The sequence below is a fragment of the Coturnix japonica genome, chromosome 1 (assembly GCF_054131305.1).
Source record: "Coturnix japonica strain WE chromosome 1, WE-NBRP24, whole genome shotgun sequence".
Taxonomy (NCBI): domain Eukaryota; kingdom Metazoa; phylum Chordata; class Aves; order Galliformes; family Phasianidae; genus Coturnix; species Coturnix japonica.
Window position 1 is genome coordinate 176,117,286 of NC_140663.1, and position 27,988 is coordinate 176,145,273.

At 45.0% G+C, this 27,988-nt stretch overlaps 2 protein-coding genes across 9 annotated transcripts in view; both read right to left on the reverse strand.

Annotated features, from left to right (window-relative positions):
- Nucleotides 1-22,406, reverse strand: part of MYO7A (myosin VIIA) — an 84,240-nt gene extending 61,834 nt beyond the window's left edge. For all 7 annotated transcript variants that reach the window (XM_032442283.2, XM_015852499.3, XM_032442284.2 and 4 more), the window contains exons 1-2: nt 22,243-22,406; nt 6,896-6,953 (exon numbers count right to left, since the gene is read on the reverse strand). In XM_032442283.2, the coding sequence (XP_032298174.2) occupies nt 6,896-6,913 (18 nt within the window). In that variant the 5' untranslated portion in view covers nt 6,914-6,953; nt 22,243-22,406. The remainder of the gene's footprint in view (nt 1-6,895; nt 6,954-22,242) is intronic.
- Nucleotides 22,407-24,575: 2,169 nt separating this feature from the next.
- CAPN5 (calpain 5) overlaps nt 24,576-27,988 on the reverse strand; it is a 45,787-nt gene continuing 42,374 nt past the window's right edge. For both annotated transcript variants that reach the window (XM_085510125.1, XM_015852495.3), the window contains one exon: nt 24,576-27,979. In XM_085510125.1, the coding sequence (XP_085366251.1) occupies nt 27,797-27,979 (183 nt within the window). In that variant the 3' untranslated portion in view covers nt 24,576-27,796. The remainder of the gene's footprint in view (nt 27,980-27,988) is intronic.

Consider the following 27,988-nt stretch of genomic DNA (forward strand, 5'->3'; position numbering starts at 1 on the left):
GTCATTATGCCTACATTTCCATAAGGAACAGACTGACAGAGAATCATTATGGAAATATGGTTACTGCCTCCATTGCATTTTGCTGGATGGAAGTCTGTTTAACTTCAAGCATCTACTTGATGGGAAAGGGCTGTCTGCCTGCCTCACACTGAATGTAGTGATTTTATGGGGTTAAGGGGCAATAAAATCCCTTTACAAAGTGATTTGCAGATCATGAAAATACAGTGTGTGACCTTAAGAGTCACTGGCCAGCAATGTTGTTGGCAATAAAAGGGTTGGCTGGGTGGTAGGAGATGCATTTAAATTGCTCACATTGCATTCATGTTGGTTGCACAAAAGGTTTTGGAGATATGGTGTGGAAATGACTGGCAAGGTTCTATCCTGAATAGGCACTTTTCCCAGTCTTAAAGACGAGCAGCATTTGGCTCTTTCTTCTCCAGCAGACAAAATGAGCCAACACCTTTTTCTCCTGGGTTCTACTAAAGTGATTCCAGGAAAAGATTAAACAGCATGGAGGGAGTGATGCTTTCAGGATGTAAATTAATTGGTTCAGGTAGGATATGATTGGTTGTGCAAGGCAGAGGTATATCTAATATCTAGCTAGGGTAACATCCTATCTTCACCAGTGGCCCATGTGGATTCTCATGGTAGAATATAAGATGTGGGAAAACCTGTAGAGATACTTCTTTAAAATATTCTTCTTACACAAGAATAAGGGAATATCAAATGAAGATGTTGTGAACTGAGTTCAGCACAAAGCTATGGAGGTAAATAGGACAACTGCAGAAGTAATGAGCTTTTATAGAGCTGAGGGGAAGCTGAAGAGTTGGAAAAGAGATGTATTGGGGACTGACTACTAAACAAATAACTCATATCGGGCTTGGGAAATCTCTGAGATGATATGTCATGGTTGGAGGCCAGGAAATTAGCTGAAGGACAGGAAAATACTAGGAGAAAATTACACCATATGCTTACTTGTCCCTTGATGTTCACCAGCAGTTGGTTTTAGAGACAAACTTACTCTGTATGACAGACCTGGTCTGAAATGTATGGCCAATTTATATATGTTCCCAACTCCAGCACACTGTAACTCAGTAGAGTATACATAACAATAAACATCAAACCTCTTTTGGGTTATGTTTGTAAAATGACTAAAAGTATATTTGCTTTCAGTAAGAATTCTTACTGAAAATCTTTCTTAGTGAATGCAGTTCAGCAAAACCTAATATGCCTTGAGAAACTTGTATCAGCCAAGTTTTTCATGACAATATTGGACTGACATGGAAAGCATCATTTTGATGCTCTCATTGAAATGCTGCCTTCCTAGTTAACTTCTAAACTCAATGCAATTATTTTATTGTCTGTACAATGACACTTCAACAGACATTCCCTCTACTCCCAGATCAACTTCTGAGATAGAAATTCAACTTCACAGCTTGTGCTATTGAAAGGTCTCTTATTGCTTTCCTTTCCCTGGACCCTGGGAGCCATGCACAGCTTCTTGAACCTAACTGCAGAAAAGCCAGGCTTAAGACACTGTCTTTTCTAATAAAAAATGCTGTGAAATCTACACTGTGAATGAATGCTGCTGCATCTACTTGAAAAAAGGAATGAATTTTACACGGGCAAGGACAAATCTTTCACTAGTGTACATCAGCATAATCCCAACAATGTGTTTCTGACCACAAACCCATGAAACACCAACAGTTTGTTTGTCAGCACCTTGTTGCTATGTGCTTTCAAATAATGCAAGAGGAATTTGATGAAGAGGAAGGCTGAGCAGGAATAGTCACCCATGGCTGCACAGCCATGTGTAGGTGGAACATATGGTAAGCAGTATCCGTCAGGGTTGTCATATCACAAACATTTGATATGGGGATATGGTGAAGAATGGGGGAAATGAAGGATTTCCAACCTCTCTGTACCAACTGATGCACCACAGCCACAGGAGGTGCACATTTCATTGCTGGACAGGGCTCTAAGCTGTAGATGTCCCTGTTCTTTGCAAGGGAGTTGGACTAGATGACCTTAAAGGGTCCCTTCCAACTCAAATGATTCTAGGGTTCAATAATTTTCTTTACAGAAAGCTAATACAAACAGCATGACTCCTCCAGAGTCAGGTTGTAGGGAGTTGGAAAGCTTAAAAGAGAAATTTTGCCTTGAATGGGCTGAATTTCTCTCTCCTTGCTCTGGACCTCATGTCTCAGCAAGTTAATTGACATCTTAATGATCTCTGACAGACAGAAGCTACCATCAAGCAAGACAAGATATCTTCCAAGAGTTGTACCCAGCGATGTAGGCCTACCCTTGAGAAAACCAACAATCCAAGATTGATTCAGGATCAGTTTTATTCTTGGGTTCTTCATGATATCATGTACCTTCAAACGAAGGTCCCATTGGTTGGGTATTTTCCTACTTCCTCTTGCAAAATCGAAAGAAAACTCAACCCCAGATGTAACAGCTCTCACTCCACATTCTTCTTCTGTTGAGATCAAATAGAATAACGTTTCCAGTGATCAGACTTTGGGAAAGATGGATTCTGGGAGCTTGTCTAAGATATCAATCAGCAGGAACAACTGTTTCAGACAGACTGTCTCAGAGGCAGGATACCTCCATACCAGGACTGAGATTGCTTGCAGTACCTTGCTTTGATATCATGCAATTTATATTCCACAGCTATAGAACTACACGAACATCTCCCTCGCCTGCAGCTTCATTTTCTGCACACAGCTACCCCAGCACTTTAATTGTCCCATAAATCTGATGGAAAGGATTTGATGCAGAGAGCTGTTAAAATGCCAAACGTCTTGAGCACTGCAACTAATGAATGGCTTCCAATGATTCGTGTTTCAATCTATATGCAAATGTGCCCTTTGGTTGGCTTGTGCTGGACTTCTCATTGCTGAATTACAGCTATCCAGGGAAGCCTCATACTCATAGATCAGACAGATACAAGGCATAAATGGGAGAAGACTTAAATTATTCAGTGTTTATGAGAAAGAAAATCCAAACAGTGGGCTTACACTTTGCTTTTTATAATAACATGATTACAGATCAGCCCTGAGAAAACCTACAATAAGGCTTGTTTTCTCCCCTGCCCCTTCTTGCTATCAAAACATATAGCACAATGAATCACTTGGAGATGCAAAGCTGAATGCTTATTATCTGATATCAGCCTGGGCCAGAACAATGTGTGTCAGCTCCAGGTGAAAACAGTGCTCACAGAGCCCAGCTGGGAGATGTTTGTGAATGGACTGAGAGATTTCAAACTCTTCTCTCTTCTATTCTTACTCCCAGGTAAGAAAAACATCTCCTGGAGCGTCGCTGTGAATGCTGTCGATCACAAAATCTATTCTTGCTCGTTAATGAACTGCACAAATCTCTTTCATCTTCAGCACTGTGTGCAGTTCTGGTGTTAGGAGAAAGAAATTAAACTGGGGCAGGTGCAAAAAGGGCTGTTACTGTCACAAGAGGAATTGGGATTTTGTTTTATGAGTTTAAAATAAAAGGTTTTAGAGGATTTCAGTCAATATCAAGACTGGGAGGGAAAGTGAATGCTCACTATATAAACATTGTAGAAATGGTAAGGAGAAAGAGCAATTTTAGCCAAAAGTTTAGGCTGGCATAGGAAAAGGTAGCTGTCAGGAAGCCACAAATACCTTCAGAAAATACAAATGTGAATATGTCAAGGACAGTGTTGTTCATGTCAGACTTACTTTGGGAGGTTTAAAGATGAAAGGATATTGGGTGTGGGTACAAGGTTTGGATTATTAGCTTGCAGATTCATAGAAGCAAAAAATCATTTGAGTTGGAAGGGACCATTAAAGATCAGCTAGTCCAGCTTCCCTGCAATCAACAGGGATGCTTCCTGGGCTGTCATATGGTTCTCTTCTCTGTCTCTCTCCCATTGCTGTCACCTTATGCCCCAAGCTGCTCTAGATTCATTGCATCACTCTCCAGTCCTAGAAAGGGATCTTCGGTTCCATCTTCTAGAGCCCATCAAGGTTTTTGTCTTCTCTCCAGAGACTTATACATACACTGTTAGAAATTATCAAAGGAACATTAGCTGCCCTCCAAAGGTAACCCTCACCAGACTGGAAATAGGGAAGGTTCAAGAACCAGGATACAAAGAAGGCATTTGTTATTTTGCTCATTTTCCTTCAATCGGTTTTCAACCCTATCTAAATCATTACCATAAACTGATTCCACAATCAGATGGTGACTCCAAGCTGAACATATTCAAGCACTTAAATATTAATGCAAAGGGATCCTCACAGAGGCTTTTGTGGTGTTGACATTTCTGTTTTGCATGTTTAATGTTCAGTCTTGTATATTGTGCTCAAAGAATGCCAGAGGTGGTGCAGACTTTGCAGGGTGAAATGCTGCAGAAAAAGAGGAAGGTTTTGGCATTGCCCCCTAAAAACAACCTCAGAAGGAGCACTGCTGAGCCAGACAAGCAGAGCTGAGGTTTTCCAACAAAGATTTTGCTCCTACAGGGCTTGAATATTGGGAGAAACTCCTAAGAGCAGCCATCAGCCATTCTTCTTGCATGCACTGGATGTGGTCAGGAGATCAGAGTGATCCAGATACGATCTCATGCCAAGTCTAGTTCACAGAATGTTGAACTTGGTCCTACAGTAAATACTTTCACGCTTTATTCCCCAGCAGATAAATGCTTTGATTTATCATAGAATTGTAAAATCATTAAAGTTGGAAAAGACCTTTAAGATCCCCAGGCTCAAGCCTAACCCATCCCCACTGATCATGTCCCTCAGTACCACATCTCCATGGTTCTTGAACGCTTCCAAGAACGGTGACTCCAGCACCTCCCTGGGCAGCCTGTGCCAATGCATTACTTCTCTTTTGGAGAAGAAATTTTCTCTAATATCCATCCTGAATCTCCTGTGGTGCAATTTAGGGCCATTTCTTTTGATCTGCAGAAAATCTAGAGCACTGAGACACCATAGTTATAAAAACATGTGATGTTAGTGTCGTCCACACAAGCAAGAAGAAGGAGTTGGCACAAATGGCCATGTTTCAAGCAACAGGTCTTTTATCTTTGCCATCAGAACAGTGATGAGCTTGGCAAACCCCACTCATTGTGAAGTGGTGATGTGCCACCCTCCAGGAACTTTCCACCATGCTCTCTTGGTCTCATATCCAACTCTCAAAACATCTCTGCTTTAAATAAAAGGCAGAACATGCAGAAACTAACTGCTGCTGTGCTGCCAAGCCAAATGAATTTGTCTGGCTGCCAAGGCAGGAGTTTGGGAAGCTCTCCTTTTATTCCTTCCCTTACTTTGTGCATCAAAATGAAGTTGTCAATGGTAATTTGCTAGTGACTAAAGTTGATAAGTTTGGCTCCCCGTGTGCCCCTGCTAGGAAACAATATTGTCTTTTCTTCTGAATTACTGAATGGAAAGCACAGAAAGCAGGGTAGGAGCCCTGAGTGCTGTCATCGCCTTGCTCAGTGCTCTTCACTGCCCTCCAACCTCATCTGCACAAAGCCAACCTTGGAGATCTTCAGAAGACCCTGGACGTGTTGCTGGGTAGCCTGCTCTGTCTCTGCTGGGACATGGTTAAAGCAGACAGACCCAGAGATGCCTCCAGCCTTGGCAATGTTGTGATTTTGTGAAAGTTTTCAAGGGAAAAGTCATAGTAATCAGGAATGGCACAGATGTATATAGCTAAAATCTTTGATTCAGACTGAACCTTAAGATGGGGTAAACCATGTAAAGTGATCTCAGAACAATTGGGTAACCTTCCTATGTTTCAGTAGGAAGGTCCTTGATCATCCCACCATGCTACAGAGAGATCTGCAAGAAATGTCCAGTTCTACGTACACAGATAGTTGTCAGGAAAAAGCTGCTCAGCACCAAAATATTGAGAACAGAATCACAGAATCATGGAATTGTTAAGGCTGGAAAAGACCACTTTGATCATCTAGTTCAAACCCAACCCATCCTCATAATGCCTGCTAAACCATGTTCCTCAATGCCACATCTTGCAGCTATGCAACATCCCCAAGGATAGAGACTCCACTGCTTCCTTGTGTAAATGGAAGAGCTTTTTGAAAATCTCAGGTTGTTTGGAGGCGTAGTGTTTTTTCTTGTCTTTAATTAAATGGTTTAGTCTCAAATTACTGTATCAAATAGTGTTGATAACTTGGGAATTCCTTATATACTCTCAAAAACCCTGTGCAGATGAACTAAGAAGTCTGAGCGGAAAATATCTGCTCTAAAAAAGCTTATAGGAAGCTGAACAGGGAGGTGGTGGAGTCACTGTCCCTGGAGGTGCTCAAGAACCATGGAGATGTGGCACTGGGGGCATGGTTTAGTGGGGACTGGCTGATGGTTGGACTTGATCTTCGTAGCCCTTCCAACCTTAAAGATTCTATGATGTCATGATTCAAACTGTGCCCAGACACAGCGAAAACTAGTTTGAAGCCCTAAATCATTTCTGAATCTATACCTTAATGCATCAATTCTTTTTAAATGTGGGAAACCCCTCCTCTTCTTACACAGTCAAAACAGCACTGCTACTTGAAATCAGAAATCAGTTCATGCAGTAAACATTCTTTGTGATTGGCAAAAAGTTGGCTCATTCTTCTGCATATCCAGGGCTCACGTGCAGCTCCTGGGCCATCCCAGATGAGAAAATAGAAGCAGAACACTGCATGAGGTTAATCTGGACTACACACACAGAGCAATGATTTCCTCTAAGCCAATCAAGGACTAAGGCTAATGAGTATCCCTGCATCTTGTAACAGTCCTTTTAGAGAAACAGAATAGGATAAAAATAGGCTGATTCAACCCTTCCCCCCAAAGAAGTCTTCTTAGCCTTTGGGGTGATGGGGTAAAATTAGAAATGCTAAAGAGGGGAATTCTTCACTCACCTGTCGTAGGATGACCATGGTTCCTAAATAAACACATCAGCAATCACCAGGAAAGGACCTAAAGAAAAATAAACTTGTGGTTAATGGACTGACGTCCCAACTCATAGACCCCAACTCAAGGACTGTCTCAACACTGGTGGGTCCGACCCAGCCTCTGTATAGGGAAGAGGGCTAGGAGCACTTAAACTGCTAGTGCTTTCATAATATTAATTCCAGACAGTGTGAGACAATCCTCTAATACATTCAGATTAATGCCTTCATGGTGGTGAATGAGACAGGGATAGAGGTTGCTTATGCAAGCAGTATTTTGTAAACTGAGTCCTAGAAAGTTGTCCAAAGATTAACTAGCAAACAGACTGAAGCTGATTTATTACACGTATCACCAGATCCCATGGAACAAGTTAATGCAAGTGAAGAAGGACAGCCCTGTGCTTACTGATCACAAGGCTGGAGGGACTGAACAACTTCCAGCAAAACATCATTCAGGATGGGAAAGAAAAGTCCTAGGGTGTGATGTCACCTTGTTTTGCTCACAGCGTGAAATGCATTTGGGCCTCTACGAGCAAAAAAATTGCTTACAAATAATTAAATTTCTGCAGCTTTTAATCTTTAAGCCATCCTTCCCACATGGCAGTCAGTAATTGTTAAATTTATGATGTGGAACATTTTCCACTATAGTAAAAACTCTAATTCCTTAAAAAGCAGGCAAAAAGTCATGCTTTCTAAGAGCTACAGCTCTCCTGAATCACCAGGGATACGAATGCTGACAGTCTTGGAGGACAAAAGACATTTGTCTTATGGTTGACAGAATGGTCCAGACCAGTCACACAAAACTGAGTATTAAGCTTCAGTTATAGTTTTTATTTTTATGCATTCCCACTGTAAGTATAATATTTCTTGGGGTGGATTGGAGAGAAGAACCATGTCTCTCTACTTCTCCTCAATTAGGTTTTGTACTTAAGGACATGGTTTAGTGGGGAAATATTGGTGTAGGTGGATGGAGTAGCTAGATTATCTTGGAGGCCTTTTCCAACCTTGGTGATTCTATGATCTCCAGGTGAGACATTCCAAAGAGACACGATATGGGACAGACTCAAACTTACAAAATAAGGAATGTTCATCTCCTGTGTCACCATCCTCTGGGTGAAAAATTCCTCCTAAGTTTCAACCTAAACCTCCCCTGTCTCAATCTAAAACCATTCCCCCTTGTCCTACCACTGTCCACCCTCATAAACAGACGTTTCCCCTCCTGTTTATACACTCCCTTCAATTATTGGAAGCTCACAATGGAGCTTTCTCTCTTCCAAGCTAAAGAAGCCCAGTTCCCTCAATTGGAAGGATGAAGAAGAGAGGGAGGATGGAAGAGCAGCCAAGGAATCACTGTTCATCAGGAAATGCACATTTCATAGTTTACTCAAATGATGGCCACAAAACCGTATTTAAGGAATTAATTTTACTTTCTCTATGAGATAGATGACTGTTGGAAAATCACATACCTGCTTTAATATCTGAAAGGGTGGGAGGCAAATTGCCTAATTCTTAGTTTGAACACATTAAATTATTCTGCTTCCCTTTCATTCATATGGCTTGAAAATTACATCCTACCCTGAAAGCAGTGAGCGATCTGAGCTCCTTGGTTGTGGGCCATTTGCTACAGAGAAGTCATCTTGTAGCTGCTTCCCTATCCAAAGAAGAGAGGTCTCACCCAATGGGGAGAAGCCCATAAGTATTCCAGTTATTAATTATTTGCATGTTAGTCAGCCAAAGGGCCTCAGTTATCACGCCCCTTTGAATCTCTGTGTTGCAAAACAATGAATGGAGGAATCTCTTTTACAGGCTGGGGTAAAGCCATAGGATCGAATCTCAGAACTGCTCCTTCAGTCATTAAACCTGCTGCTGCTGAAGCAAAGCACTGCACCATGGCTGAAGGTATAACATTCATACCAATCCATTAAGCTTGCTCTTGTTTCAGAGATCCCTAAGCTTACTCACAATACTGTTTCACGGGAGGTCGAATACCACAGGTATCCTGCTTTTACCAGTAGGGAAAACCCCAAAAGGGAAGGGCAGAGCATGAAGCAGACTGCCCTCCTTGTTCTTCCCATAGGGATTGATAAGAAGGATTGGGCTTGTCTGAGTACAGGGGAGATCAGCTGCCTGCTAATTCACAGGAGCCCCGATGGAATGAAGTGGCCATCTGGACCCTGCAGCTCTTGCTAGAACATCATTCCCATGCTTGGCTCCTACATGTGTCTGTACAGCTACTTTAAGTGTAGGAAATGATCTAGGTTAAACAAAATGTACCTTCCACATCAACTGCACATAAAACAAAGGAATGAAGACACCTCTTTAGAAAGTCTATTGTATTTATTTATTTATTTATTTATTTTTCCCAAATGGTTCATTTTGCAGCTTTCTGGGCTAGCTGAACATCATCTGAAGTGACCTTCCAGGGCAGGCAATGAAATGAGATTAAAAGACCCTTTAAACTACTTCTGTATGCATTAAGATGTGTGACATGGAACCACGTATGTCTCTTCCATACAAGGTCTCCACCACGATGATCTCCTCTATGACTTTCTTGCTAATTATGAAGAGATCTCAAATGGAAGAGTAAGGGGAACCCAACAAAGCTTAACTCAGGAGGAGGCTGGGCAGAGCGATTCTGTTACAATTGCAAGGAAGAGGATTGCTTTTATCATCTATTTGACTGGCATTTCTTCTCTTGTTGATGGATCAGGACCAGAGTCCAACCTCATGACTGGCCACACTACTTTAGGGATCTTTCTAGGGCAATAATCCTGCAGAGTAAACACTTGTTAAACACTGGTTGCAAGATATTCAGGTGTATCATTCTAAAAGTGCAAATTCTATGCTTTCTTCTGAAGTCCCACATCCCATATAATTTCCCATTTGCAGATGCAGTGAAGAAAATGAATAGTTGATTTAAGGGTTTCACTGACATTCCAGTGGTTGCCTGTCTCCCAGTCACCAAGATTGGAATAAATTGTGGGGAGTATCCCAGGCACTTAACAGAGTGGAAAGCCAAAGGAAGTGGCTCTTGATTCATTGCCTTACTTCTACTCCATTTGACTCATGTATTGTATCACCCTAACAGAGCATAGAGATTTAATATACCGATGCTATCTGCACGCTGCTCCTTTCACCCTCTACCCTACAGCAAGGGATCCAAAACAATTAAAGATTTTGCCATGTATTCTACTCTTCATCTGAGAAAGAGTGAATAAAAAGGTTAGACTTGTGCCCTTAGTGACAAGTGCCTTTGTCCTCATGAAAATCAGGATTCTGATTGTCATGAGAATCAATGAATCCTGAAAGAAACTAAAGTAGCAAAGACATTTATTGTTGGGAACTCTGAGCATTGAATGTGTATGACACTGAGCAGAGAGGAAGGAGGCAATGCCACTATATGCCACTCTTGCTCCATGTCCTTCTGAAATGTGGATGCTTGAAAAGCTATGACACTTTGTGTTGTGCATTCTTCATTAGAATCAAGGCTTTGAGGCCAGAAGACTGTAGATCAGGTAACTGGATGCGGCACCCATCCATCTTCATGGCTAATAAGAGTCTTCTACGCTATCTTGATCCAAACACCTCAACAAAGACAGTCTACCCATCTCAGTTAAGAAGGTCCAAAACATTGAGTCTTGTTTGATGGCTACTTTGGTTACTGGGATGATGCTTACATAAGAGAATCTCCTCTGTGTGGGCTGTGGTTTGTTGTGTTCATGGTAATGACCATCCAGTTACAACTTCCTCTCCCATGGCACAAACAATGTCAAGCTCGGAGAGACTCACAGGCGGTCCCTGGGTGAGCAAACAGTGCGAGGTAAAACCTCTCTCGTGATGGGGCTGTAGGACACCGTGAGCACTCCCTGGCCAGCAAACCACCTGCCACATGCTGAGAAAGTTCCCTTGTTTACATCTTAATTGCCGCCTCCGCATGAATAGATCACCTGAGGTCATGTTGGCAGGTGACACAAGGAATGCAAGGAAACTGTCACCTCGGGAAGGGAGGTCACAGCACCAATAAGATGCAGATGCCAACACCCTTCTCACATGGGCTATGGGTCCTCAGAAAGGCTCCACTGCCTCTCTAGTCATCAGTGTAACACAATGAGACTAAAGAACAGACTGCAAGAGCTGCAAATATCCTCTCTACATAGAACATATTGCTAATCAGTTAGACATCTAAAGGGAGAAAGGACCGTAGACACCAAGGCGGACTATGGCAGTAAAGCAGCCTGATGTGGGTGTAGAATCATGCATTAGATGCATGGTTGATTTGTGTTTTGGTATCCTTTTTTTATATTTCTGCAAGTAGCTCAAGGAATAAAGTACAATGCTTACGCATGCTGTGGTCTGTCATTTTGTGAGTGCAACTGAAACCCAGGGAAATGACTCTGGTAAGTGAAACCTCCAGTAAATAGAGGGTAATCTACTCAACATGAGTGACAGAAAGGTGTCAGTGGCTGGGCATTAGGTAGAGTTTCCAGCCCAAGACTTTAGCACCCCAAACCAGGGCTGGATTTTCAGTTAACCTTAGGCAGAACTGAAAGTTTCTGAATACATGGCTTTCCTCAGAATAGAGGAATCATCTGAGAACCTGCTTTAGCAGGGAGTTGGATTGGGGGATCTCCACCAGTTCCTCCCAACCCCTATGACTGTGATCACAATTCTGTGATCCTGTGATTCATCTCATGAGTTCTTCTCACTGGTTGAGTTTTTTGGGTTGGAAGGGACCTCTAAAGATCTTCTGGTACAACCCCTCCACCATGGCAGGAACATCTTTCCCTTGCTACATCAGGTTGCCCAAAGGATAAACCTGGTCAGGATGGCAATGGCCCAGCTATAGATGCAGATAAGGTTGTTCCTCCTGACCCATCTGAAAAACCTCACTGATCAGAGCCCAGAAATGTGAGAGCTGCATGATACACAACTGACTTTACTTATTTCTAGGAGCTAAGAATCAGGGCACTGTGAGATGCCAAAGTGGTGATCTCTGAGTGTGAAGTGATATAACAGGCAGCAAGGGGAAGGAATGTGATCCTCTGTGCCTTCCTCCACCAGAAGCTGCAGGAATTAATCACAGCCCATGATGACAGCTCCAGGCTGTGCCATGCTGTTCTCCTTAGCAAAACACAGCATCAGTTTATATTCATCAGAATATCTCTCACAGTCAGAGATATTCAAATCCAGCTGCAGGATCTTAGAGCCTCCTTAGTGGCTTTGGAATCCAGTACTGATCTCCTAAGGGAGTTACACAAACACGTTTGCATTTCAGATTGGGACAAAAAAAACCCATTCCTCTGTAGGTTTTATTCTGAAAGTATGTTCATCTGTACTGAGAGGACAAGAGCACAACACTGTGTTAACATCACGTCTTCATAGGACTGTATTAAGGAATCATCAGATCACCAAGGTTGGAAAAGACCTCCAAAATCACTCAGTCCAACTATCCACCTACCACCAGTATCTCCCCACTAAATAGTGTCTCTTAGAGCAACATCTAAACATTCCTTGACAGAAATGAAATAAAACTAATCCAAACATGATGCAAGATGCAGTTTTAAACAGGGCTTCAGACAAAAGTGAATGTTTTCCCAAAGCCAGTAACCCATCCTGTGATGCATTTCCTACCTACAATTGGTACAAAACAATGTCCAAGAAGTTCTTTGCCTCCCACTCAACAGAGATCAACTCCAACACCTGACAAAACCAGATTCTCTCAAGGCTGATCCACTCAATCTGTTGGAGAAACCAGTGTCATTTCTCTTCAGGGGAAGCCTGAGGTGACTGTTTTTATTTGGTCATCCTTTTTTCCATTCCATCCCTGTGCTGTCTTAGCAGCAAGGAATAAACCAAAAGACCACTATGTTGCCCCTATGTGATTGATATGTCCTTCAAACCTCCACCTGAAGGGTCTTGATAGCGGTTGAATGATAGGCTATCAAATGATAGCATTTGAATGATTCCCAGCCAAAACATCAGAGCATCATACAATCATTAAGGTTGAAAAAGACCTCTAAGATCATCGAAGTCCAACTATCAACCCATCCCCACCATGCCCATTAAATCACATCCCTCAGTGCCTCATCTCCATGTTTCTCAAACACCTCTGTGGTCGGTGACTCCACCACTTCCCTGGGCAGCCTGTGCCAATGTTTTACTACTCTTACAGAGAATAATTTTTCTCCAGCCTGAGCTACAAAGGTACATGAGAGCAAGAAACCACAGAAAACTCCCTCCTCAGAAAAGTCAGAAAATCAATATTTAGCCCCTGTACTTATGAGAGTAATCACGAAACAGGCATCAAATTTTTAAGCCTCTAGTGGGAAGCTCAATAGATTTGCCCTGTATTCAATCCCTCCAAAAAGCCTGGCAGGTAGAGGAGTGGAACAAAAGACCTGACCTTTTCTCCCTCTTCATGCTTTCAAGAAGCCAGAGCAGAACAAAGCATCACTGAGGCATCCGATCCCAGCTTGCTGCAGAATGCTCTGCACAGCCTCCTGAGGAGGGCAATTTTCTTTTGTGCACCAGCTTCTACCAGCCATGGAGCATTTTTCAACAGCCACGATAATTAATCAAATAAAGTATCCTGTGGCAAGGTGTAATTTCAGCATAATCCAGCCCTAGCAGAATGAGTCAGTCCCAGCAAAACGCTGCACTAGCAGATTGTCCTAAGGGTGTTTGCAATTTGTTTTCATCTCTTCTTTATGTACTCAGTAGGTGAATTTCCAGTCCTGCTAGGGTCTACACATGGGAACTGTCACTGAACAAGAACGTATGAAAAATGAAGCCTGTATTTGAACCTGAGGGTGATTCAGGACACTAATATGCTCTCCTTGGAACAGGGCTTTCCTGCATGGTGCTGGGCTGTACTGGATGTCCCTTTTCTGGTCCTGAATTTTACTGGGATCCCCATGGATCTGCTCCTTCAAGGGCTGCTCAGCCCCTACCACTAACAGAGCAGGGTGTACACACAGACATGGCAGTAGTTAACCTCAGACGGATATGTTTTACAATGAACACATGGATTTGGGAGGAGATTCATGTGTGGCATGTCATGGTTTGCACTGCACTCAGGAGGCAGCAACATTCTGATCCATCCCTGCAGCTGAACTACAGCCATTAGCAATTAGCTCATAGGAGAGTTTGATCTCTTGGTTATATTGCTCAAGCAGTTACAAAGTCTGTGTCTATAGTCTGAGAAACATACCGGGTCGATTCAAGAAAAGGTTTAGAATGAGAGGTAATGGCCTTAAGTTGTGCCAAGGGAGGTTCGGATTGGATATTAGGAAAAAATTCTCCTCTAAAATAGTGGTCAAGCATTAGCACAGGCTGACCAAGTAGGTTATGGAGTCACCATACCTGAGGGTGTTCAGGAACAGTGTAGATCAGACACTGAGGGATGTGGTTGGTGAGCACGGTTGGGATGGGCTGAGGTTGGACTTGATCTTAGTAGTCTTTTCCAACCTTAATGATTCAGTGATTCTATCATATATATCCCCCATATAGAATGATATACTCTCTATATATGCACCTTATAAAAATTATATACATATCCCAGCCTCTAGCTAGGAATAATTGGGCCATGTCATTATAAAGGAGGTTGGTCTGGGTGATGACAGTGATGTCCTTCCCTGGCTCATCCTTCTATCTCAAGAATCTACTATGTCTACATCAGAGGGCAGCATAAAGGGCAGTGTATCTATAGCAGACCCCAGAATAAAAAGGGGGTGTTAGGTGACTCATCCTGTGGCACAGTGGAAATTTGTTCCCTAGTTGATTTCAGGTGGATTTAGCCACTTGGGTTCCTTTTAAGCCCAGTGAAGTTCTCCCTTTTAGACAAGGCTGTATATAGAATCATAGAATCATTAAGGTTGGATACGAGCTTGAAAATCATCTAGTCATCAACCCATCCTCACCATGCCCAATAACCATGTCCCTCTGTGCCACATCAGCCCTTTTCTTGAACACCTCCAGGGTGGTGACATCCACCTGAGCTGTCTGTTCCTCTATGGCAGAGTTAGGAGTTTGTCAGACTAATTGCAGTTCAATACTTTTATTACTGACCCTCTGCTGTTTATTTTCTTGCTATAGAAAAGCTCATTAAAGAGAGTCCTTACCGCATCCACTAGTACAGTAATCACCCCGGTGAGCTGTGTTATGCACTCATGAATGTCAGACAGTTTACAGAGGAGGGGGTAATGCTATCCTCATATCACACAGAGGGAAACTGAGGCACAAAGGGAGGATGTGACTGTCCCTGGGGTCATGTGGGAGGCCATGGGCAGAACCAGGGCTATGCTCCTTGTAGACACCAAGTCTGTGCCTGACTGCAGATCAAAACGTCTTTAATAAAGGCAGCTTCCCTTCTTTTCTCTGTCCTTAAATTGTCCTAATAAGCAGCCTCTATGCTTGCTGTTCCCTAATGGTCTGGCCTCAACTGTGTGACCTCTCTTACTCCAGTTTTATTACTCCAGGTTGGAGTGAGATCTTACAGTCCTCCACAGTGTTCTCTCAGCAGGAACCCCTTATTAGGCTTTTCAGTGATATTCTCCCTCTGCCCTCCCCAACAACACCCACTTGTCTCTTGTGGGGCTGGAGAAGCTCAGAGTGAGCCTTTGTAGAGACTGGGGCCACTCTCCAAGCGCAGTTATCAGCAGGATTGAGTTCAAATGAGAAGGTACTAGCACTGCATTGTGCTGCTGAGACTCCTGATGACTTCAGAGGGCATTTTCATAGAACAGTAGAATCATCTGTGTTGGAAAAGACCTTTAAGTTCACCAAGTCTGACCTATCGAGTTTTGCTTGAAAAAGAAACTTGATACAAACCAAGTAGAAACTCTGCTCTGCTTTTTCCTGAGTGCCTTTGGTGTAAGCCATTTTACTAACAGCAATTGCCACTGTATCCCTCAGGGTACCTTGAGGCAAAGCTGGAGACATCAGCCCTGTAATAGCCCTGCTGAGAAGGGACAGACGCTCCCTGACTCATCGGCTGCACATGCAAAATGCTGTGTTAATTTTGCAGCTGGGGAACTTGAGTCAAAGGGGCTGTTCATTGCTCTGCCTTCTGCTCTTCGTGTTTTGGTGGGACGTGGCATTGCTGGGTGTGCTTTGGCACGTGGGATGCTCTGTGCTCTCCAGGGCATCACCTGGATGAGGTGAAGCTGTGCTTGGAGGTCTTTGTCAAAGCACAGGTTAGATTAAAGGACAGAAGTGCTAGGTGTTACAGAAGGCTCAAAACATAAAGGCAGTGCATGCCCAAGCAGCTTGGATGAGCCAAAGAACCGGAGGTTCCAAGAGGTCAACCAATTTTGTTCTAAGCAAAGTTCCCAGCTGGTGAAAAACAGAGTCAGAAATAACACTAGAACTCCCTCCATCAGCAGCACAGCTAACAAAGCCTCATCTGCATCCAACAAACTCCAATCCATATGATATCTTGATGGCCAACAGGGCGCTGCCCTCAGGCAGCCTTTCCTACAGATGAGATACACAGAACAACTTTCTCACCCCACCTGGTCTCTCTGGTGTCCGATGAGAGCTGACACCACACTGCAGGGCACAAGTTTTCACCCACGCCTGCATGCAGATCGTCATGAATCGCCTAGGAACTCGATCTCTTTGCAACAGCTCTGTCAAATTTGGAGTGAAGTTGGCCAACAAATTCTACCATGATTATGTGACACATCTGAAGAGACAGGCAGTGCAGCCATACAAGCCTTGCTTCCTATGGAAATCAGACTAGATGAACCAGTCAGCTCTAATCAGTGACTTAATTTATTCCAGTTTTAACAAGCTGCTCCACTCACACCCTTATTTGCAGCACTTTGAGATATCTCATCAAGAACAGCGATAGCTGTTACTGTTTGTGATTTGCTTGCATCTTCATGTAAGAAATGGGTGCTACTGAAGACATGCCAAAGCATTTTCCTGGTCTTAGTCCAACATTTTTCTTAATATCCTCCCCAACTGCTAAGCTCTATAATGGGAAGATGGGGTCTGGTTTGCAACTCCTGAGAGTGGTCTGCTACTAAACAGCTGTACAGTCAAGGAATGGCTTGGGTTAAAGATCACAGAAACATGGAATGGCTTGGGTTGGAAGATTCTTTGAAGATCATCTAGTTTCAATCCCCAAACAAGGCACTGAGGGAGATCCAGAGGTTTACTTCTGAAAACAATAAGGTTGCTCAACCAGCTTTCTCTCCCTGCTACCCACCACCCCATTCCATACCAGACAACAAACTTGAATGAGAAACAGTGATGACATGCCTTGTTTGGGCATCCCAAGCTCATAGACTTGTCCAAGATCACTGGGTGGTTGCTTATCTTTCACTTGGGTACAGATGAGACATTTAGCAGAGGGAACAGCAGCATCTCACTGCCTTTCTGAAGAAACATCCTTAGAAACCTTGTCCCTTTGAGACAAGATCTTGCTCTAGCATCCACAAGCACCATGGCATCATAGGCAGAGCTTCCTCCTTAACCTTATCATGCTGGTGAGGAATGATTTCTTCCATGGGAAGAGCAGTGTTCTCAGGGTATACTGGAATACACAGCAGATTGGGCTGATCTGCTCATTAATTGTTTATAGACCTCTGTGTGCTGGTTTACTGAATTACATAAAAGGTCTAATAGCTCCTGCCATGGATCCTGACCCCTGGGCAGGCTGTGCCAAGGCACCCCAAGAGCTCAGGGGTGATCAGCAGTCCTACAAGCCTACAGAAACCACAGGAATTTTGTCCATCCTTTTCTAGCTCAAGGATGCAGTAGCGAAACCAGCCCAGTAATTCTGGCAGTATGATGTTTTCATACCAAAACAAAACAAAAAACAGCAAAAAAACCCACCAACAAAATAACAGAAATCCAGCTTTGTCTCTTTTTCTGTGCTCTATTTCCCGAGCTTCAGTACAGAGGCAGACCACAAAAGTCTGGGTTGTTCTGGCTCTGTTATTTCTCTGGGAGGAATGGCAGCCAAGGCCAAATGGGGATGGTCTTACTCACTCCAACAGCACTTTGTGTTCAGCTTCTCAGTGGGCTTGTGAAAGTATGGAGATTATATATAAAATAACCACCCCATATATTTCTCTAGATTGAAGCCTTCTGCAGGCTGAAGGAGAGAGAAACCCAATGCATGTGGGTTCTGGAGTCTGCTTCAGCAAAGGGTAAATCTGCTGGCCTTGATGGCACTGATCCAACCAACATGAGGGATGAGAGGAAGCAGGACAGAAATAGCAGGGACAGCACAAAGGGCAGGCACCGCTAATGCTGGAAAACACCCTAAGACACAGATGAGGAGGCAGAGGTTTGATGCACTGTATCTGGGCTTGCAGCCCAAGCAACTACAAGATGCTGTACCCCTCTGTCCTGATGCATGAAGTAGTCTCCTGCCAACAGCCTGAGCCAGGCAGGGAGAGCCTGGATCTCATCACAGGAAGAAGAGAGAAGGAGGGGAGGGGAAGGGAAGGGAGGAGAAAGGAGAGGAGAGGAGAGGAGAGGAGAGGAGAGGAGAGGAGAGGAGAGGAGAGGAGAGGAGAGGAGAGGAGAGGAGAGGAGAGGAGAGGAGAGGAGAGGAGAGGAGAGGAGAGGAGAGGAGAGGAGAGGAGAGGAGAGGAGAGGAGAGGAGAGGAGAGGAGAGGAGAGGAGAGGAGAGGAGAGGAGAGGAGAGGAGAGGAGAGGAGAGGAGAGGAGAGGAGAAGTTTGAAGCTCTCCATACTGGATCCAGGGTTAGGAAAGCATAAAAGCAAGGTGATGATTCAGTGATCCTTCTCTATAGAGCCCCTCCAAACTCTAACAATTTACAACTCAATAAATTCTAGAGCCAAACAAGGGCAGCTTTTTACTTTATTACAAGCCTTTGAGTGACTTTTCATTTGCCTAATCACTTTTTTCAACCCATGAATACTTGTAGGTTCCATAACATAATCTTGTGGTAAGGAATATCGCAGAAACTGGATTGGGTGAACCTTTGTTTGCTTTGAATGTCGTTTCTGCTAGTTTCATCTGATGTTCCCTTGGAAATAAAGAAATTTAAGTAAAATCTCAATACAATGATTACTTCTGGGGATGCATATCTTCCTTCTATCACTTTCCCAGTCTGAAGAGACTTTCTCTAAACAACCCTTCCTCTTGTGAAAGTTATTCCAGACCTCTGACTACCCTTCCTTCTCTGAGTTCCCCCCTGGTAGACCTATATTATATTTGGAATGGAGGGAAGAAAACAGTTCCAATTGCAAGAACACCATTGATTGATAGACATGAAATGTGATGCTCTTTCACTCTCCATTTGTCCTTTACTGCTATTACTTTTTTTGATTGCTAGAAGTGAGGTAATTCAAGGAGAAGCAAAGTGTTCTCTCTAGACAATGACAGTTATGCTGGGTAACATATAACAGCCTGATCCCAAGTGGGTTTTGCTCCCAAGACTAGCTCAGCCTGAGGGCCGATCAGAGCAGCTTTCATAGCACCATTAAGGTTGGAAAAGACCTCTAAGATCACCAAGTCCAACCCCAACCCATCTCACCATGCCTAGTGACCACGTCCCTCAGTGCCACAACCCCACAGCTCTTTAACACCCCCAGGTATGGTGACTCCACCTCCTCCCTGGGCAGCCTGTGCCAATGCTTGACCACTCTGAGAAGCAATTTTTCCTAATTTCCAGTATTTTTCCTGTACTTCAGCATTTGCAATGCCCTCTGAAATTAAAGTTGATTCTTAGCTATAACCTGAAAACCTCATGAGATTAAACCATAATATTTCTAAAAGTCTTTCACAGCATGTCGTTGCCCAGAGAGCTGTGGGTGCCCCATCTCTGGAGGTGCCCAAGGCCAGGCTAGATGGGCCTTGGGCAGCATGAACTGGTGCAGTGCAACCAGCCCATGGCAGGGGTTGGAACTGAATGGGCTTTAAGGTCCCCTCCAAGCCAAGCCAATCTCTTCAGGATGGATGCAGTTCAGTCAGCAGTGCTGAGAAGCGAGGGTGTCCCCAGAGGCTTTTGGATGGTGTTTTTTGCTTATATATTTGGCGCTCTGTCTATTTAAATGTCCATTTTTCATCGGGTTTCTGCACATTTCTCATTGCTGCTCTATGAAAGAGGAACGACTGCACTCTGTTCTCTCCTGGCATCTCAGTGCTTTGCAGAGCAGAGGCTCACATGTGTTTGATGCAGTAAGGTATTGGAGTGCTCCTTGGGGATGGTTGGTACACCAAACATGGGCACTGCTGGGAAGGAGAAGCTTTCTGCCTTTGGGACTCAACAGCCTCAAAGCACAGCTCATCCTACACCAGTTTCTGCCCACACATTGCTAAAAGAGAAGAGCATTTCCCAGCAGAAAGCTGCACATCCTGCCAGCCCCTTGGTACAGTGACACTCATCCCATAGCTCTTCAGGAGCAAGAAACTACTGGCTCTGCTCCAGGCAAACTATGAAAGTCAACGTTTCTCCTTTCACCCTCAAAAGGAACCTAAAGAGGTAACCTGGCAAGTAGTAGAGGTATCAGCTGCTACCTGACAGCAAGATTTTAGTGGAATCCTGCCTGGGACTTGAGTGCCTGCAGCCATCTCTCCCCTCTTCCCCTCTCTGCCATTCTGCTGTTCCAGGAAAGGCTTTGGGGAAAAAAAAACAACACCAAAAAAACAAAAAAAACAAAACAAAAAAAAAAACCACCCCTATGGGCCGACAATACCTTCATTAATCACAGCGTAATCCTTCCCATGGCAACCCAAAGGATTGCGAAGTCACAAGTTAGCAAGCGTAAGAGGGAAACACTGTGCAGCAGCCCCTGGTCTGTGGAAACTTAATAGAGGGCAAGATGGATAGGCTGCTAGGAGGGGGGGGAAATGAGCTAGAAATCATGTTTCTATAGAGAGGAGCTCATACCTTGAGCTGATTCAGATCTTACCAATATTGGGTTAGTGAGGGGATGATGGAACTTCATGAAATTACTCTGGTTGTGCCCCCAAAAGCCCAAGAACAGACTCTGGCTTTACATGTTGGCTGTACAGAAGCACAAAGCTTTCAACGAAAAAGCCAAGTAGGAAGGAAAGAGCACAGCACACTATGACCATAGCTTTGATATTAAGCACTATTTAAGCAGCTGTGCTTTGAAATCTGCACGCTCAAGGATTGCAGTGCAACAGGTGACAACAACTTGAGCATCAGCCCATGGCAGGGAAGAGCTGTACTGGTTTTGTTCTCTCTGTCCTTGTTCTGCTGTCCACTGGAGATGCAGGACAGTGGGGATCTTGCACAAGGTCTCACACAAAGGCAGATTTGAGCTGAAGCTTTAGCAAAAGCTTCTTCCTACAACACCACAACTGGTATGCTGGGATCCCCCCATTCATAGGGACAGAGATAAGAACTGAAGCATCCCACAGAGGAGAAGGGAGGGAGAGCTACATCCTCAAGATCTCAAAGCAAGGCACATATTAACCCCATGGGGTTGTTCCTTGGACCAACAATGGAGAGACTATGGAGAGAAGCACACTAACAGTAATAAGATGATCTGGGGCTGAGACCACCTCCGAGCCCTGTGCAGCCATACTTGAGCCACTGACCATCTTAGATCCACAGGTCTGCTGCCTTTTAAACTCTCCCTCCATGTTGCCTGCAGGATGCATCCAATGTACACCCCAGTTTTCTTAGAGATGCCAAGTGATGCTGGCTGCACCTTTTTAGGATATTGTGGCCGCATCAAGGAAAGCTTAGGGATCTCACTTTGTTACCAAACCCAGCTGGTGCAGCACATCCCCTGCGTGTGACATCCCATTCCCAAACTGGGCAGCAAAATACAAAGCTTTGGAGCTGGAGCAGAGCAAAGAGAGGGTGAGGTGTCCCCAGGACCAGTGGGGTTGGGAGACACCTGAAATCATTGTGCCACTAACAGTACGGCAGCACCACACCCCCCAACGACCCCTCCCCATCTCTAAGCACACCCGAACGTATCTCAGAATATGAAGGGGACGTGGAAGGAAGGAGGGGGATCTTTCAGACCCCAGCACAGAAGGGGAACAGCCCCCACCTCACCCAGCTCAGAGCTGGGTGACCCGAGTTAAATTAATCAGCGCCAAGAAATGAGCGAGGCACTAATCCGTGCTGCAGGAGCCGAGCTGCCGGCCATTCCTGGCAGGTGGGGAAACCCCACACCCACCTCTCTCACCCCTTTTCCATGTTCTATCCGGGCTTTGGGGCGGGGTCGATGGAAGCGGACCCCTCTCCATACCCACCGCACTGCAGCCCCCCTCCCTTCCTCCCCTTTCCGAGCATCCCCAGCCTCCAGCCGGCTTTTTCCCGGCTGCAAACCTGTCGCTCCCCTTCTCCTTACCTTAATGGGACATGGCCGGGGTCGGGGCTAGGGTTGGGGCCAGGGTTGGGGCCGGGAAAAGGACTCTGTGCCCAGAGCGGATCCGCGCTGCCTCCTGTACGGAGAGAGGGCAGCGGCTGCCCTGCCCGCTGCTGAGCTTCTTAGCGGGGGAGGAGCCGGGTTACAGCCAGCCCCTGGTGTGTGTGTACGTGGGTGTGTGTGTCTGTGCGTGTACAACACACCTCCAACCCGGGGACACGGCGAGGACTGCACTCCCGTGCATCCCCATGCTCCGGTAGCGCTCCTGCATCCCTGGGGCTGCCCCAAATGGTGGAACCCATGGAGCTCTACGAGTTCTGCAATAGCCAAGTCCTCATTGCTTCTAGGGCAAAGGGGTTCCCGGGGACACCACTCAGCACTATGCTGAGGGAACATGGATGTGCAAAACGAGGGGACCTCATCCAGATCCCCTGGGATGTTGATGGAATCACAGAATCATAGTACCACAGATTTCGTTTGAGTTGGAAGGATCCTTTAAAGGCCACCTCTGCAGTGAAACAGGGACACCCACAGCTCCATCAGGTGCTCAGAGCTCATCCAGACTGACCTTGGGTGCCTCTGGGGATGGGACAACTACCACCTCAATGGGAAACCTGTGCCAGTGCCCCACCACCTTGATCATAAAAAATCCTTCTTATAATCCAGTCTAAAACTCCCCTCTTTGAGTTTGAAACCATGTCCCTTTTTCCTATCCCAACAGACCCTGCTGAAGATTCTTCAGATCTTCTTTCAGATCCCTTCTTTCTTACAGCCCTCTTTTAGATGCTGAAAGTTGTATTTGAATGCCCAAACCGGAGCTTGTAAATGTGGAAGATGGGGAAGTCAGCAGAGAGAAATGCCTGAAGGCCAGGAAACTCAGAGCTGAGGTTGTGCCTAGGAGTTTAACTCTGACCTGCTGACTCCCTGCCTAAATCAGGGCTGATGTCTTTTCTCCTTCCTGCTTTTAATTGTGCTGTGAAACATCCCCAGAGCTTCTGAGTACGAAGTATGGCATTTTATCTCGTAATTGTTGCAAATTACACCTTGGTTTTGCAGCATTAGCACACAAAGTGTTTCTAAGCTTCTCTTTGCAGAGAAGCTGAGCAGACCTGGAGCATGTTTTTGGTTTGGGTGGGCTTTAGCAAAGGTAGGGCTCTACCAGCTTGGAAATTAATTGCAAATGGTAGCAGTGCCCTTTGAGGTCTTTCTTCCATCCATAGAAATATGCCCAAAGATATGCGAGATGATGTCTGAAACAGCGTTCTCCTGGGGATGGCTGAATTTTTGCTGATGACATGGGAATAGAGCACTATGAGAGAGCCCTTGTCCTCCAAAGGTGCATCAAGGAATTCGGCTCAGAACATAGGCGAAGTAAGTCATGTTGTGACCGCCACATCCCTTTCTAAGCCCATAGAAACTCTTCTGGCAGGATGTCGCTGTTATGGATCGCCATCTTATCCCTGCATATTTAACACTGAGCACACTGGCCAAGGACATGGCACCACCTCAGCTGCTTTGAGGGACAGCCACTGAACCCCTTGCTGAGAGCCCTGTTAGCTCTGCAGCCATTCTCACTGGTAATCCTTAGCCTGCTCAAGTGGCAGGAGGCTCAGATCCATGCTGGGAGGACTCTACGTGAGGGCTGAAATGGGAAACTGGGGGTTACAGAAGACCCAACTCTAAGGAAAATTAGCATTCCAGCCCCATCTTGTGGCTATGGTGGTTTATTTCATCTTAAAGGTGCTCCTGCAGGTCAAAAGAAGGCCCCAAAGTGCCCTTTTTATTAATTAGTGGGTCGAAATCCCCAGAACATGACAGTTCTGGAGGGATGAGGAGATGCTGCAGGACCCCTGGGGAACCAGGGCCCACTCTATTCCCTATTGCTGCTCTCCAACCATATGCACTGTCCCAATGTCACCATACTGATTTGCTTTTAGCCTCACACGAATTCCAGCATCCCTACCCATGTTGCCAACACATGTTGTTGTACATCACTTGAGTGCCATGAGCACAGTTGCAAAGCAGCCTTAGCTCTCAAACCTTACTGTGCCAGCAAAACCTCAATGCCAGTGTTGGTGTGGAAGCACACAGGATGATTTTTGGCTCATCCAACCTTGCAACCTTGATCTTTGTGGTCTTTTTCAACCCAGGTCATTCTATGATTCTGTGAACATTTGCCTCTGTCTCAAAGCTCACGGAGTAAATAATTTCAATGGAGTTCAGTGAACCAAGCCAATGAATAAATAAGGTTCTGCAGAGCCACCTGTGTCCATCAAAAACCTTCCAGAAGAACACAGCAGTATGGAGGCAGGGAGTCTGAATAAAATATACACAATTTATTTATAGGAGGTTTACATCTGTACAACGTTGGCCTTCAGTTCAGACCGCTCGCCGATCTCGTGCAGCGTGACACATCGGTGCCTTCGGGGACGAAGACAACTCATAGCTTGGTTTAACACGATCACATTAAAAACGAGGGGATTTCATGGAGTGCAGTGACGGGCTACGTGTGATTGACGCAATGATTAATACAAGAAATGGAAAATAAATCAGAGACATCCCACACCGTTTAGTTTAGAGGGCATGGTGGGGATGGGTTGATGGTTGGACTCGATGACCTGAGAGGTCTTTTCCAACCTTCAAGATCCCATGATTCTATGGTGCGGAGGCGGGTAGGGGGATGGAAAGTGCTCATCAGGCTTAGCCTCCCCTCAGACAAAAATAAAGTGGAATACATCCATTTACTCCATTCAAAAAGAAAAGGCATTGACATGAACCGCGGCATTTCAATAACCATCCTCCTCAACCCACTCTACAAACAAGCCCAAAAAAGAAAAGAAGTTAAAAACAAAAAGGTAATTTTTCTTCATCCCTTGGAAATGGAGGGGGAAAGAAAGCTTCTGCTCTAAGTTTTCAGCAAGAAAAAAGAAATTAAAAGAACAGAATTATTATCAATATTAAGACATTTTGGTCCTGGTATGGTATGACGATTGCTATTTTAAAGAAGGTACTGAAAGCTGCCTTGCATTATGGCTTGATTCTCCGTAGGAAGGAGGGAGGCTGGCCATGGGTATCAGGGCATTGCTGCTCCCCAGCAAGCTTCAGTGCTGCTCCTTGGGGATCACAGTACAGTTTGACGTGGGTTAGGGCACCTGGGCCAAATGGCTGTGGTCTGTTGAAGCAATGGGTAGTCTGATTTCCTGAGAAAACATGGCTCATGCAAGCATACCAGCTACCTCCATCTGCTGCTGATGGTGCAAAATGCCTGTGATGCTCCTGTGGTGTTCTTCTGAATGGCTCTTCTCCTTCCAAAGCATTTCTAGGTGTCCCTCTCACCTATCACTCCTAAGACCTAGATCACAACTTTTGGTCCTACAGTCCTTCTCCCGCTTATCTTCATTGACGAGTCCTATGCCCAAAACCAGGATCTAAACCAAGTTAACTCTGAATCGTGCTGAGCAGAATCAAGAGTTTGCTTCAACTTTGGGCTCAAAACATCCCTTTGTCAAAGCAGGAGCATCTGAACTCATTCTGCAAAGTGCCACTCTCATTAGGGTACAAGTGATGGCAACAGGATTTGGAAGATGGTTCTGCACAACAGGAATAGGTGGGACCCAGAAAGAGCATCTTGTGGGCCGCTACCTGCTGCTAAGCCCTGGAAAATAAGACCTAAGAAAACAAGGAATTTGGACAAAAGTCCGATGCTGACCCACAACGGCTTAACAACTGAAGAAGAGGAGGGAAGAACAGCCTGCAAAAATGGGTGAAGCTGTCCTTAGGGAAATAGCTTAGTGGGGAAATACTGGTGCTAGGTGGACAGTTGGACTGGGTGATGTCGGAGTGATTTAATTCAGACCCTCGTCTGAATTAAAAAGCAAAGTTCTTTACAGGAAGCATTGTATTATGTGTGCTCTATTCCCCAAGCAAAGAAGTGACTGAAAAGGATCCGCTGGTACGGCTTATATGAAGCCAGATTCTGCCACCCAGTGGAATAAGGAAGAGAAACTCAGGATTACAGCAAACGAGCATGGGTTTACACACTGCAGGACTGTGCTTTGTACCTTTGTACCAAGATGTGTTTGGGCTGTGCTTGTGGGACTGGCTTTAGCTCCATGCAACTCATCAATAAACTGGAAATTGGAGGTGGCAGATGAATATTAGAATGAATTCAGTGTTTCCGGCATTTTCAAGCTGTACTAGGAGCAGTGCTCCCCTCCTTTAACATGACCTAAAATCCCATAGCTTTTAAAAGGAATTTGGGAAAGACAGGCACTGAAAATGATGCATCAGAAATCTGTATGCAGCAGTGAAGGTGATGTCCATTCAGCAAAGCTCCTCATCCATGGGAATTGATGCTCCTCATGCATGAGATCTAATGCTCTGGCCTTCAGAGGAACTGTTCTTCTCTTACCCCATCATTGAATATACGCAGCAAGTATACCCAGCTGATAACTCAGGTATGGGGTTACAACTCAGCATAATATGGAATTCAGGCTCTAGGGATGGGGACTGCAAAAAAGCAATGCAGACAGCAGGCACGATGGCAGTTTGAGAGGCACAGGCAGGAATTGAGACCAGACCAACTCAAAAACATGGCCCTGCAGAACAGTTGTCCAACCACAGCTGTTGGCATCTCTGCATCCTTCAGAATATGCAGCTGAACACCAGGAAGCACTTCTGTGCCACGTGGCTGATGAAGCCCTCACACAAGCTTCTTGAACAGGTTGTGAGATCTCCTCCTTGAAGACCTCCAAAAGCCACCTGGATGTGGTTGGTTGGAACCTTGCTCTGGGTGTTTCTGCTGGGACAGGGTTGGAACAGATGGACCTGGAGGTCCATTCCAACCTCAGCCATTCTGTGATTCTGTGACTCAGGACAGTGTGGGGCTGAACAGGATTTGGAATGAGACAGCAGGTCCTTGCAGTGATGGAGCCACTAGTCTTGCTGACCCTGTGGATTTGGGACTGTGTGACTGCCCTAATGCATTTCCCATCCAGTCACTGTGTGCATATCAATAAAACACCCCAAGAGCCCCAGTTTCTTTTTCCGCTTCTGCTTTGCTGATGTGCCTCCTTGGATAAGCGACTAAATGGCAGTTCATGGGCAGAAGACTCCTCACGCACTACTCTAAAACCAAGCAGACACACTGAAGACACATCGAAGCAGCTGGTGGGACCATGGTGACCACACGTGTGCATGTTGACACGTGTGTGCCAGCCCCGTGTAAACAAACAGCACCTGGGCATCGTGCTTTGGCTGTCAGGACACACAGCCTACCAGCAGCAATCCCATGGGGTGCATGGTGGTGATGGGGCTGCAGAGGATGCCAGTAGAAGGACTGTTGTGGTTCCCCAACAAGGCACCATTTTTTAACATGGAAAACACGAGATTGGCTCCTTTGAGTGGAATGCATGCATAGTTCTCCTACACTTGCAGGTGGTAGATAGGCTGTGTGTGTATATATATATATGTGTGTGTGTGTATGTATATATGCATATATATACATATGTGGCACTAGAGGAGAGTCCTTGAATACTCAGACATTGGTGAGGATGTTACTGCTGAGCACCCTCACAGCAATGGTTCCAGGCAGATCATTTGATTTTCTGTTCCCTCTGTCCTGGAGGTGCAGTGTGTGCACAGACTGCTGGTCACTGGGATCTCCCTTCAGTGTCACTTGACCCAAGAACTCGTCGCTTATCAAGTTATGGTTCCAGATCTGAAGAAA